This window comes from Carassius carassius, chromosome 41 (genome assembly GCF_963082965.1).
Source record: "Carassius carassius chromosome 41, fCarCar2.1, whole genome shotgun sequence".
Lineage (NCBI taxonomy): Eukaryota > Metazoa > Chordata > Actinopteri > Cypriniformes > Cyprinidae > Carassius > Carassius carassius.
Genome location: NC_081795.1, coordinates 19,010,256 through 19,022,640, shown reverse-complemented (window position 1 = coordinate 19,022,640; position 12,385 = coordinate 19,010,256). Strand labels below are relative to the sequence as shown.

Sequence of the window (12,385 nt, the reverse complement as noted above, 5' to 3'; positions counted from 1 at the left end):
TTTGTGTAAAGGTACAAACAATATGTATTGTATAAAAAAACCTGTATATAAATATTAAGTAAAATTAGTCACACCACTGTTGGATGATTTTAACACAGTCACACACACACACACACACACACACACACACACACACACACACACACACACACACACAAACACACACACACACACACACACACACACACACACACGAGTAAGAAAAACAAGAAAAAACAAAACAAAAACAATTGTCTGTTAAGTCTATTAAACAAGATAAAAAGGCATAAGGAGTCCCACTACAAAAACAAAACTAAGCAAAGGTAAAAACAAAAAACTAAACAACTAATAGAAAAGTGAAAAGTTTGTAAATGTACTTGTAAACAATACGTATTGTGAAAAGCTGTATTTTAAAATAAGGTAAAAAATAGTCCCATCACTGTTGGATGATTAAAGCTAAGCAAAACAAAACAAAACAAAAACAAACTAAAAAACAACTACTTTTCTACAACAGGCACTGTGATAAGTGGTATATAAACATACAGAGAGAGCATTGCAGAGTCTAGCACAAGCTGATCATAAACCAAAGCACTCAGTTAGACACATCTAATGGCTCCATCAGCCAGTGTGAAATTCTCTTATTTACATCACTCTCTGTGCCAACAAAGTGCAAAAACAAAATCATCTGATGGGAGAGAACTCACTGACCCCCGATGTTGACCTTAAAAGCACAGATTGATGAGGATTAGAGGGAACCTGATCTATGAGAGGTCTTACCTAACACAGTCAGGAAGGCCTTGGTGGTCTTGACAGGCATGGTAAAGAGAGAGCATGTATACTGCCCTTCATCTGACAGGGTAACGTCACTGATGCTGATGGTCAACTCCTTCCAAGAGGCTCGAACCAGCTCAATCCGGTTGTCCCTTAATGCTAAGACATAAAGCATAAGATTAGTGTTCAGTAACTAATCAGTAAGCTGAAAAGGACTTTTGAAGAAACAGCCAACAGTCACATTGCCTGAAAATGTGTTTTTGTGGTATCATTGGTGAAGTGATGGTATATCAGATGGTAATATCTCAATCTCAGTCTAATTCAGGACACAGGTAAAGCAAAAAAGTAAAGGAATTTTATTTCTGTCTGTTTAAATACATGTTAGGCATGCACACATAATATCGCAGATGAAAAAGAAACACAATAAATAACAATGTTGATGCAATGAGCAACTCATAAAAATGGGCAAAAAGATTCTACTGTATGCCTCTAGATAAAATATAAATCCTGCTCCTGGGAAGATATGGCCAAATAAACAAAAAGATGGGTTGATTTTTCAAAGTTAATAAGCAGGCATTACATATCAAAGAATATAAAACTGTGCATGTTTTCGCATAAACTAAAGTAATGTGGTGAAATTCTTTGTTTAAAAAAACTATGTTGGTGGAACCATCTAATGTTTTAAATGTAATGCAATGCATTACATGTCTGTCACACTATCACCATTGTTTATGCACCATGGTGTCACATGGCATTTGCTTGTACTTCAAACAATATTACCCTGCAACTCTTGCTGGTTTCCCCTCTGAAGCTAAGCAGGGTGGAGTCTGGTCAATATCTGGATTGGAGAACTGGTGAAAATAAGGCTGCTGCTGGAGGACATCGTGAGGCCAGCAGGGGGCGTCCACCCTGTGATCTACATGGGTCCTAATGCCCCAGCATCTTGTGGACACTATGTAGTAAAATACAATATCCTTCGAGTTAAAAGGTAAATCTGAGTCCTTTTACTCTGAGGGCATTGCACTTCTAGGGTTTCTTTTAAAATAACTTCTGAACCCTGACCAGATTTGTCCACTGGCCTCTATTAAACACACATTTTTGAGAAAAGCGCAAAAATATAACAAATGATTAATGTCATGGTACATTATTGTTAGTGAACCACAGTGTCTTTTTGTAAACAAATATCTTGGAGGTAAAGCTTAGGACTTATGTTCGCTGACTAATTCATGACATTATGTATTATTCATAAGTTTAGTCCCACAGTAGTGAAACAAATGTTTTTGAAACTCCCACTGTTCTGAATATCCACTGCGATTGACTGTAACTGTCATACTGAAGCCGATTGTTGTCTCAAACTGGAGTTTCAACACTTTCTACCTGTCTGCCACAAGCAGCCATTCATTCACTATGTTTGCAATTTGCAAGAAAAGTTTGCAACAGAATTGATGAACAGAAAGGTCACCTTATCCTCATCACCCCACACTGCCTAAAAAGAGGCAAAATTCACTTGTATTGTGTCACTGAAAAAAGCAAGAGAGACTGGATTTTCATTTAACATCTCACAGATGTTTTGCTTTAAAGTTGGCATGAAATCAAAGTTGACACTCTTTATTTTGTTAATACATTTTATTTGCCCTTAAGCCAATTTTTAAGCCAGTTAGGCCAATTGCATACAGATCTGCATCCATTACAATATGCAAAGTCAAGCCGTTTCACTTGGAAATGAGCCAAAATACAGGAATAAAGTCGGTTTGTTAGACACTTTAACAAAATATATCATTCTATAAATTGTATATGGTGTCCCAACATGGTTTTGTTTCAACAAAAGTGTGTTGACATATGCTTTTGGTCTCTGTAAACTGGGGAATTCCTCATAGACGTGTTCACTGTCCTTTCGGGAACATTGTTACATGCATACAATGACATGTCAAATCAGAAAACTAAATGTACTTACATGTCATCAGAGACAATTGTTTTGTCTTTCAAAGCCTTTTAAATGTACATTAATATAAAAAAAGACAATGTGTTTCCAAACAATAAGATCTGAAGCTACACGACAGCATCTTTCAAGATGATGTCTGTAGACTGTTTAAATATTCATTTTGAATGTGTGCTGAGTTATAAATAGAGAATTAATAGAGGGTATGTGGAGATGGCAAATGCCTAGGGGGGTTTTGGCATGGAGACAAGGTGGGTTTGGATGAAGGCAGGAAAGGTGATCAGGTTTGGGCTCTCTCTACACATGGGCCTGCTGATAGAGTCCAACGAAACCCAGTGAGACAAGGACCATCAAAGCTTAGGAACAGATGACACATTTCCACAAGCCCATATCCCTCTATCTTCCTCAGACACACAGGGAGGAATGGAAGAAAAGAGTGCGCCCCCTTGTTGTTTACAGAAAAGCCAAACACATACACACTCATACACAGAGTACCACAAAGGTGATGATAAGCTGCCAAGGTGAGGAACATTCGCTGTTTGTACCACATCCGAGGGTTGATGGTACAATGCCTAGACTCTAAATCGCTTGGTGGTTTCCATTCTAGCCGTACAATGATAACATATAGGAATATGGACATTGAAAAAATTGACAGAGAAGAGAAGAAAGTTACTGAGAGGAAGAAAAAAGATTCACCCACAGAGATTCTGAAATCGACTTCCTTCAGTGGTCAAATCTGTCTCTGCACTCTCAAAAAGAGCTTGACACAACAGTCTCGTGAAGCACTGGTTCATTTCACTAACACTGAGACTTTGTGCTACATCTTATTCTGACACAATGGTGTCAAGCTCGAAACATTATCCCAAATCCATTGACAGAAACAAGTATACAAAGGTTTGAATAACCCTACAGACAACTGTTATCAATTCAACGCAGGCCAACGCGGGCTGGCAAAACTCTACATCCACATTTCCAAAAAAAGAATCGAAAGCCTGCCAGATGCCCAGAGTTAGCTCCAATCTGTCACAACCTCCGTGAAATGCCAACGTCTGACAAAGCTCTTTTTCCAAGAGCTTAAAGAACTCGACGTGATGAAATGGTTGGTTTCCAATATCCTTCTGACATCAATGCAGTTTATTCCACTTAGAGAGCAGCATAAATCCCTCGGTTCTATCTTTTTTGAGAAAGAAGGAAACTCTGCAAGGCTGACTTGTAGATGACCCGACAGACATCCTGGCATTCCCTTGAGCTTGAGCAGTCTGACAACTGCATGATGCTGCGGACCCCAGTTTAGCATGTTTAGGTGGTGCTTTTATTTTAATAGTGGCATTGATTTTATCTGAGCTTTATGGCTTACAAATAAAGCGGGGCCGCACACTAAAAAATAATGGCCGATTTTGGGCCGAACTCTCCCCTTCCAATAATCCTAAGTAAAGTCCTGATTATCTTGATGGTTCTCCAGATTATCTTGTCAGATTTTCCTGTGGTGTAGGATGTGTTAAGAGTGACTGAATCTGCTCGGAAGAACATCAGGGCTGCATGGATCTCAAATTGTAAATATCCAACATGTTGAATATTTATGATCGAAAATCCTGTTTTGTGGGGGGACCCCTGAGGACAAACAAACACACACTCTGTAGATTATCACATGGAATGAAGCCATTCCCAGTCAGATAGCGATCTGACGGAAGATCTCCAGTTCGTGCTGTAACTAAGTCCACGCTCATGCCATCATCCAAACCTTTTTAATTTTTTTTGTGAAATTTCAGTAAAAAATAAATCCAAATAAAATTATCGCCATTTCTTTGTGTCTGCCATCCACAAGTTGTTTATGCTAAAGTCACATTAGACTTTGAGAGATTTTTGCGTGATTTCCCGTGTTTACTATCTGGACTCTAGAGTGTGTGCTGTGTTGTCTTGGTCACAACGCATAACTCCACACACTATTGGAACAAAACTGTCAAAATCGATGGTTTTTAATGTTATGTGTGTTGTCTCTCACATTTTGAAAGATTTTAAGATTAAGTGTGGGCCAGACTTAAAACTTGGCAAAATGAATTACTCGAATTGAAGAAGACAGCAGTGGAAAACAATGGAGCAGATTGTGAATGCTATTTTCAAGGTCATAAGTGAATGTGGATGCGGGTTCAGCTGGAAAATATAGTGTGTTTAAATATATTTGGTGGTGTTGCTCTTGGAAGGAAGAGACCTGCCAATAAAATGTCTTCGCACCTTACTTGTGAACAATCATTTGGCAGTGCACTTTTAAGAGACTCCCAGCACTTTTCCTCAAATGGCTCTGAAACCACATTCAACATTCAACTTTAGAGCTGAGCTTCTACTCTGACATAATCAGACCACTCAATCTGATGAGGAGACTGAAAACGGACATGAGCGACAGGCCCCTGTGGCTGTAACTGTCCCGCAGCTAGCAAAGTCGATCTTGGCACTGACACGTTTAGAGAATCCAGAAGTTCCACTCTCTGCAATTAGTCTGCTCCACGGCCAGCAGTGATTGGTCACTATCTGGACAGGATGTAATTATTGTAGGGACGTGAGCCTGTAGTTCCATTGCAGACAGGAAGCTGTCTATTTAAATTCTGTTTTAATTTAAAAATAAATACAAATCCATTTGCAAAAAAACAAGGTTATTTTACTTTTATATAGACTAATAAAAGCAAGGTTAATTTTTGTAAGGGAAAAACATGACTCGTGTACAGTATTAGGATTTTTCTATAAAGATATTGTAGTATTGTAGAGTATTGTATTGTAAAGTATAGTTTTGTTAAATCTTGAGTATTAAAGTCATGAGAGAGATGGATAACAGGGCAAAATAAAGAGACTGAAGTGAAAAATGGAAGCGAAGGTGCAGTTCAGGAGAGAACTTTTAATTATTTTGCATGTCCCCAAATTAAAGGTTTAAACCTTTGTTTAAGTCAGGTCCATACAAAAAATAGTTTTGTCCATGAATTTGTTTGTATAAGTTAGAATTTTCCAGTCTGAATTTTTTTCCCAGTCCGCCCCTCCTGTAAATTAATGGCAAAGACATGGTTTCATTTACTACACATAGGCCTACTGAAGCTCGCAGTGTTTTCAACCTCTGCCGTCTCAATATAGGAGTACACAAGCACATAAACATAATTTCTAGAACTGCTCTGTGTCACTTCATGTGCATTTTACTTATTTTGAGAAAACTATCATCATATACAGAGACAGCAGTTTCAAAAAAACACCAATGTTTCAGGAGTTTACTACACAGAATACGTCACATGCTTATTAGATAACAGTATTTAAGTTGATGTATATGCTTTTATTTATTATTCTTTAATTTTCACAAATTTAGAAAAGTAATCAAAAAGTACTCAAAAGTAATTAGTTACATTACTTTAATAAAGTAATTGAAAAAGTTACACTACTATTACATTTTAAACAGGGTAACTTGTAATCTGTAACCTATTACATTTCCAAAGTAACCTTCCCAACACTGTTCATTTCTGCATACTGCAGATGCTTTTATACAAAGCAACTTTGTCATTTAAGTTCAAGGTAGACATTTAATCAGTTCATGCATTTCCTGGGAATCGATCATTGCTTTAAATAATCATTTAATATGTGTTGATATTAATTGTTGTTGGAATTGATGTTGATGGTGTTGAAATTATTCAGCCAAGTGATGATATCTCAGATCATTATTTAGTTCTTTGCAAAATTCATATAGCCAAAATTGTAAATTCTACTTCTTGTTACAAGTATGGAAGAACCATCACTTCTAACACAAAAGACTGCTTTTTAAGTTATCTTCCTGATGTATCCAAATTCCTTAGCATATCCAAAACCTCAGAACAACTTGATGATGTAACAGAAACTATGGACTCTTTCTTTTCTAGCACTTTAAATAAAGTTGCTCCTTTACGCTTAAGGAAGGTTAAGGAAAACAGTTTGACACCATGGTATAATGAGCATACTCGCACCCTAAAGAGAGCAGCCCGAAAAATGGAGCGCGGCTGGAGGAAAACAAAACTAGAGGTATTTCGTATTGCTTGGCGGGAAAGTAACATATCCTACAGAAAAGCATTAAAAACTGCTAGATCCGATTACTTTTCTTCTCTTTTAGAAGAAAACAAACATAAGAAAAATAAAGCCTCAACAAGTGTTGACATTTCCCAACACCACAGCAGTAATGACTTTATGAACTACTTTACTTCTAAAATCGATACTATTAGAGATAAAATTGCAACCATTCAGCCGTCAGCTACAGTATCACATCAGACAGTGCACTATAGACCCCCTGAGGAACAGTTCCACTCATTCTCTACTATAGGATAGGAAGAATTGTATAAACTTGTTAAATCATCTAAACCAACAACATGTATGTTAGACCCTATACCATCTAAGCTCCTGAAAGAGGTGCTTCCAGAAGTCATAGATCCTCTTCTGACTATTATTAATTCCTCATTGTCATTAGGACATGTCCCCAAAACCTTCAAACTGGCTGTTATTAAGCCTCTCATCAAAAAACCACAACTTGACCCCAAAGAACTATTTAATTATAGACCAATCTCGAATCTCCCTTTTCTGTCCAAGATACTAGAAAAGGTGGTATCCACACAATTATATTCCTTCTTAGAGAAAAATGGTATATGTGAGGATTTCCAGTCAGGATTTAGACCGTATCATAGTACTGAGACTGCTCTTCTTAGAGTTACAAATGATCTGCTCTTATCATCTGATTGTGGGTGTATCTCTCTATTAGTTTTATTGGATCTTAGTGCTGCGTTTGACACAATTGACCACAACATTCTTTTGCATAGACTTGAATACTTTGTTGGCATCAGTGGAAGTGCATTAGCATGGTTTAAATCGTACTTATATGACCGCCATCAGTTCGTAGCAGTGAATGAAGATGTATCCTATCGATCACAAGTGCAGTATGGAGTACCTCAAGGCTCAGTACTAGGGCTGCTACTCTTCACTCTTTATATGTTACCCTTGGGAGATATCATCAGGGAACATGGTGTTAGCTTTCACTGTTATGCTGATGATACTCAGCTCTATATTTCTTCGCAGCCCGGTGAAACACACCAATTTGAAAAACTAATGGATTGCATAGTCGATATAAAAAACTGGATGACGAGTAATTTCTTACTGCTAAATTCTGAAAAAACAGAGGTGTTAATTATAGGACCTAAAAACTCTGCTTGTAATAACCTAGAACACTGTCTAAGACTTGATGGTTGCTCTGTCAATTCTTCGTCATCAGTTAGGAACCTAGGTGTGCTACTTGATCGCAATCTTTCCTTAGAAAGCCACGTTTCTAGCATTTGTAAAACTGCATTTTTCCATCTCAAAAATATATCTAAATTACGGCCTATGCTCTCAATGTCAAATGCAGAAATGTTAATCCATGCATTTATGACCTCAAGGTTAGATTATTGTAATGCTTTATTGGGTGGTTGTTCTGCACGCTTAGTAAACAAACTACAGCTAGTCCAAAATGCAGCAGCAAGAGTTCTTACTAGAACCAGGAAGTATGACCATATTAGCCCGGTCCTGTCAACACTGCACTGGCTCCCTATCAAGCATCGCATAGATTTTAAAATATTGCTTATTACTTATAAAGCCCTGAATGGTTTAGCACCTCAGTATTTGAATGAGCTCCTTTTACATTATAATCCTCTACGTCCGCTACATTCTCAAAACTCAGGCAATTTGATAATACCTAGAATATCAAAATCAACTGCAGGCGGCAGATCCTTTTCCTATTTGGCGCCCAAACTCTGGAATAACCTACCTAACATTGTTCGGGAGGCAGACACACTCTTGCAGTTTAAATCTAGATTAAAGACCCATCTCTTTAACCTGGCATACACATAACATACTAATATGCCTTTATTATCCAAATCCGTTAAAGGATTTTTAGGCTGCATTAATTAGGTAAACCGGAACCGGAAACACTTCCCATAACAACCTATGTACTTGCTACATCATTAGAAGAATGGCATCTACGCTAATATTTGTCTGTTTCTCTTGTTCCGAGGTCACCGTGGCCACCAGATCCAGTCGGTGTCCAGATCAGAGGGTCACTGCAGTCACCCGGATCCAGTACGTATCCAGACCAGATGGTGGATCAGCACCTAGAAAGGACCTCTACATCCCTGAAAGACAGCGGAGACCAGGACAACTAGAGCCCCAGATACAGATCCCCTGTAAAGACCTTGTCTCAGAGGAGCACCAGGACAAGACCACAGGAAACAGATGATTCTTCTGCACAATCTGACTTTGCTGCAGCCTGGAATTGAACTACTGGTTTCGTCTGGTCAGAGGAGAACTGGCCCCCCAACTGAGCCTGGTTTCTCCCAAGGTTTTTTTCTCCATTCTGTCACCGATGGAGTTTCGGTTCCTTGCCGCTGTCGCCTCTGGCTTGCTTAGTTGGGGACACTTCATCTACAGCGATATCGTTGACTTGATTGCAAATAAATGCACAGACACTATTTAACTGAACAGAGATGACATAACTGAATCCAATGATGAACTGCCTTTAACTATCATTTTTGCATTATTGACGCTGTTTTCCTAATGAATGTTGTTCAGTTGCTTTGACGCAATGTATTTTGTTTAAAGCGCTATATAAATAAAGGTGACATTGACATTGACATGTGCCTGATATATGCCTGCACCATAAATGTAACAGAAAACTAAGCAACTTTAGAAATGAAAAGTACTTTTTGTACTTTTTAAAAATATACTAGACGTGTCCTTGTTGTCCTTGAGTATTCTGTGACTTGAAATGTGTGTTGGACTTTTTAATCTTATTCCTGAATTGGATGTAGCCTACACAATAATATTCTTTTAAACTGTAATCCTTTTGTTTTTAATATTTGGCATGTTTGTGTGATGCGCATGCCTGTGTGTAATAAGAAAAATCAACGCACAATGTGGACCTGCCCAGAGGTGCATTTTCTACCAACGCGCTCTTTAAATAACAAAAAAATATTGTGCCATTGACTTTAGACCAGGTTTGAGTTGGTCTATATCTACACTTCATCTACAGCGATATCGTTGACTTGATTGCAAATAAATGCACAGACACTATTTAACTGAACAGAGAAGACATAACTGAATCCAATGATGAACTGCCTTTAACTATCATTTTTGCGTTATTGACACTGTTTTCCTAATGAATGTTGTTCAGTTGCTTTGACGCAATGTATTTTGTTTAAAGCGCTATATAAATAAAGGTGACATTGACATTGACATAGATAGATAAGAAATAGTAAACTAGCATGTTGCTAGCTTGATTAGCAAGTGACTAGTATGTCGCTAGGATGATTAGCAAGTTACTAGCATGTTGCTAGCATGTTACTGGCATTATTGACAAGTAACTAGCATGTTGTTAGAATGATTAGCTAGTTATTAACATGTTGTTAACATGTTTATTAACATGTTAACAAGTGACTGGCCCTTTTCACTAACATGATTAACAAGTGATTAGCATGTAGTTAGCATTCTGATAACATGATAAGCAAGTGACTAGCATTGTTGCTAGCATGACTAGAAAGTGACTAGCATGTTGCTAGCATGACTAGCAAGTGACTAGCATGTCATTAGCATGTTTCTAGGATGTTGTTAATATGATTAACAAGTGGCTGACATGTCATTAAAATGATAATCAAGTGACTAGCATGTTGCTATCATGACTAGCATGTCATAAGCATGATTAACAACTTACTAACATGTCATTAGCATTTTTCCAGAATGATTAGAAAATTACTAGCATGTTGTTAACATGATTAGCAAGTGATAACAATGTTAGCAAGTGACTAGCATGTTGCTAGTATAATTACCAAGTGATTAACATGCTGCTAGTATGATTAGTAAATTCACTAGCATGTTCCTGGCATGACTAAAAAGTGACTAGCATGTCATTAGCATGATTAGCAAGTAACTAGCATGTCGCTAACATGTTTCCAGCATGATTAACAAGTGACTAGCATGTCATTAACATATTCCCAGCATGATTAACAAGTGACTAGCATGTTGTTAACATTACAAGCCAGTGACTCGCATGTTGATAGCATGACTACCATTTGAATGATTAATGAAGTTACTAACATGTCGTTAACATGTTTCCAGCATGATTAGAAAATTACTAGCACTTTGTTAACATGATAAGCAAGTGACTAACATGTTGTTAACATTATTAGCAAGTGACTAGCAGGTGACTAGCATGTCCTTAGCATTATTAACAAGTGATTAGCATATTGCTACCATGACTAGCAATTGACTAGCATGTTGCTAGCATGACTAACAAGTGACTAGCATGACTTTAGCATGATTAGCAAGTAACTAATATATTGTTTACATGTTTTAGCATGTTGCTAGCATGATTATTAAGTGATTAACCTGTTGTTATCATGAATAGCAAGTGACTAGCATGTTGTTAGCATTACTAGCAAATGACTAGCATGTTGCTATCAATACTAGCAAGTGACTAGCATGTCATTTGCATGATTAACAAGTTACTAGCATGTCATTAGCATGATTAACAAGTTACTAGCATGTCATTAGCATGTTGTTAACATAATTAATAAGTGATTATCATTTTTCATCATGGTAAGGAAGTGACTAGAATTTTACTACCATGATTAGAAAGTGACTAGCATGTTGCCAGCATAACTAGCAAATGACTGGCATGTTGCTAGCCTTACTAACCAGTGACTAGCATGACGTAAGCATGATTAGCAAGTAACTAGCATGTTGTTTACATGTTGTTAACATGATTAGTAAGTGACTAACATGTTGTTATCATGATTAACAAGTGACTAGCATGTTGTTATCATGATTAACAAGTGACTAGCATGTTGTTAAATTGACTAACAAGTGACTAGCATGTCACTAGCATGTTTCCAGCATTATTAACTAGTGACTAGCACTTTGCTAGCATGATTAACAAGTTACTAACCTGTCACTAGCGTGTTTCTATCCTGATTAGCAGGTTACTAGCATGCTGTTAACATGTTTCTATGCTAATCCAACTAAAACCAGCTAAAACCAGTTGATTCAGTAAAAAAAAACAGCTAAAAAGCTAAGAACAGCCTGGCCTGCTAAAAAAGGGGCCAAAACCAGCATGGGAAACCAGTCAAAACAGTCAGTCAGCTTAAGCTGGTTTTAGCTGTTGTTAAGTAGGGAGTTGTTAAGCTTTGCTATGGCAAACTTAAATACATTTGTACATACAAGAAAACTTAAATTCTTAAATACACCATAAATCCGAAGAACTTTGGGCTGGTACTCTGTGTTTCACAGAGGGAACCAGGATCTAACTAAAGTTCCGGGTAAAAAAATTGCCTCTCATAAAGTCCCTGCTGGTAGTACTTTTTCAAAGGTCCGGAACTTTTGGGGGCAGGACTTGAGCACTAAACATGCTGATTGGTTGAGTTCATGCAGCATTGTGATTTCAACCACCATTTATTCTGATAATTTTCAAAATATTACTGTTATTGTGTCATGAAATGTAGTTTTAGTTTCAAGAATGTAGTTGCTTAAAACTCAAATCTGCAGTTTATTTATAAAGACAGCGCCTATTCAAAAATGTGTTTTGGAGACGATCAGCTCCACGCGATCAGTGAGAGTTCAGTGCTCATGTATCCACCGAGAGCAGCCTCACCTCGGCTAGACCTTCTGAAATGTGCCGCTGGC

The 12,385-nt window shown here is 37.6% G+C and overlaps 1 protein-coding gene across 5 annotated transcripts in view; it reads right to left on the bottom strand.

Moving 5' to 3' along the window:
• The window catches only part of LOC132122930 (cell adhesion molecule 2-like), a 282,211-nt gene that overhangs the window by 42,884 nt on the left and 226,942 nt on the right, over window positions 1–12,385 (bottom strand). For all 5 annotated transcript variants that reach the window (XM_059533443.1, XM_059533446.1, XM_059533445.1 and 2 more), the window contains exon 4: window positions 757–909. In XM_059533443.1, the coding sequence (XP_059389426.1) occupies window positions 757–909 (153 nt within the window). The remainder of the gene's footprint in view (window positions 1–756; window positions 910–12,385) is intronic.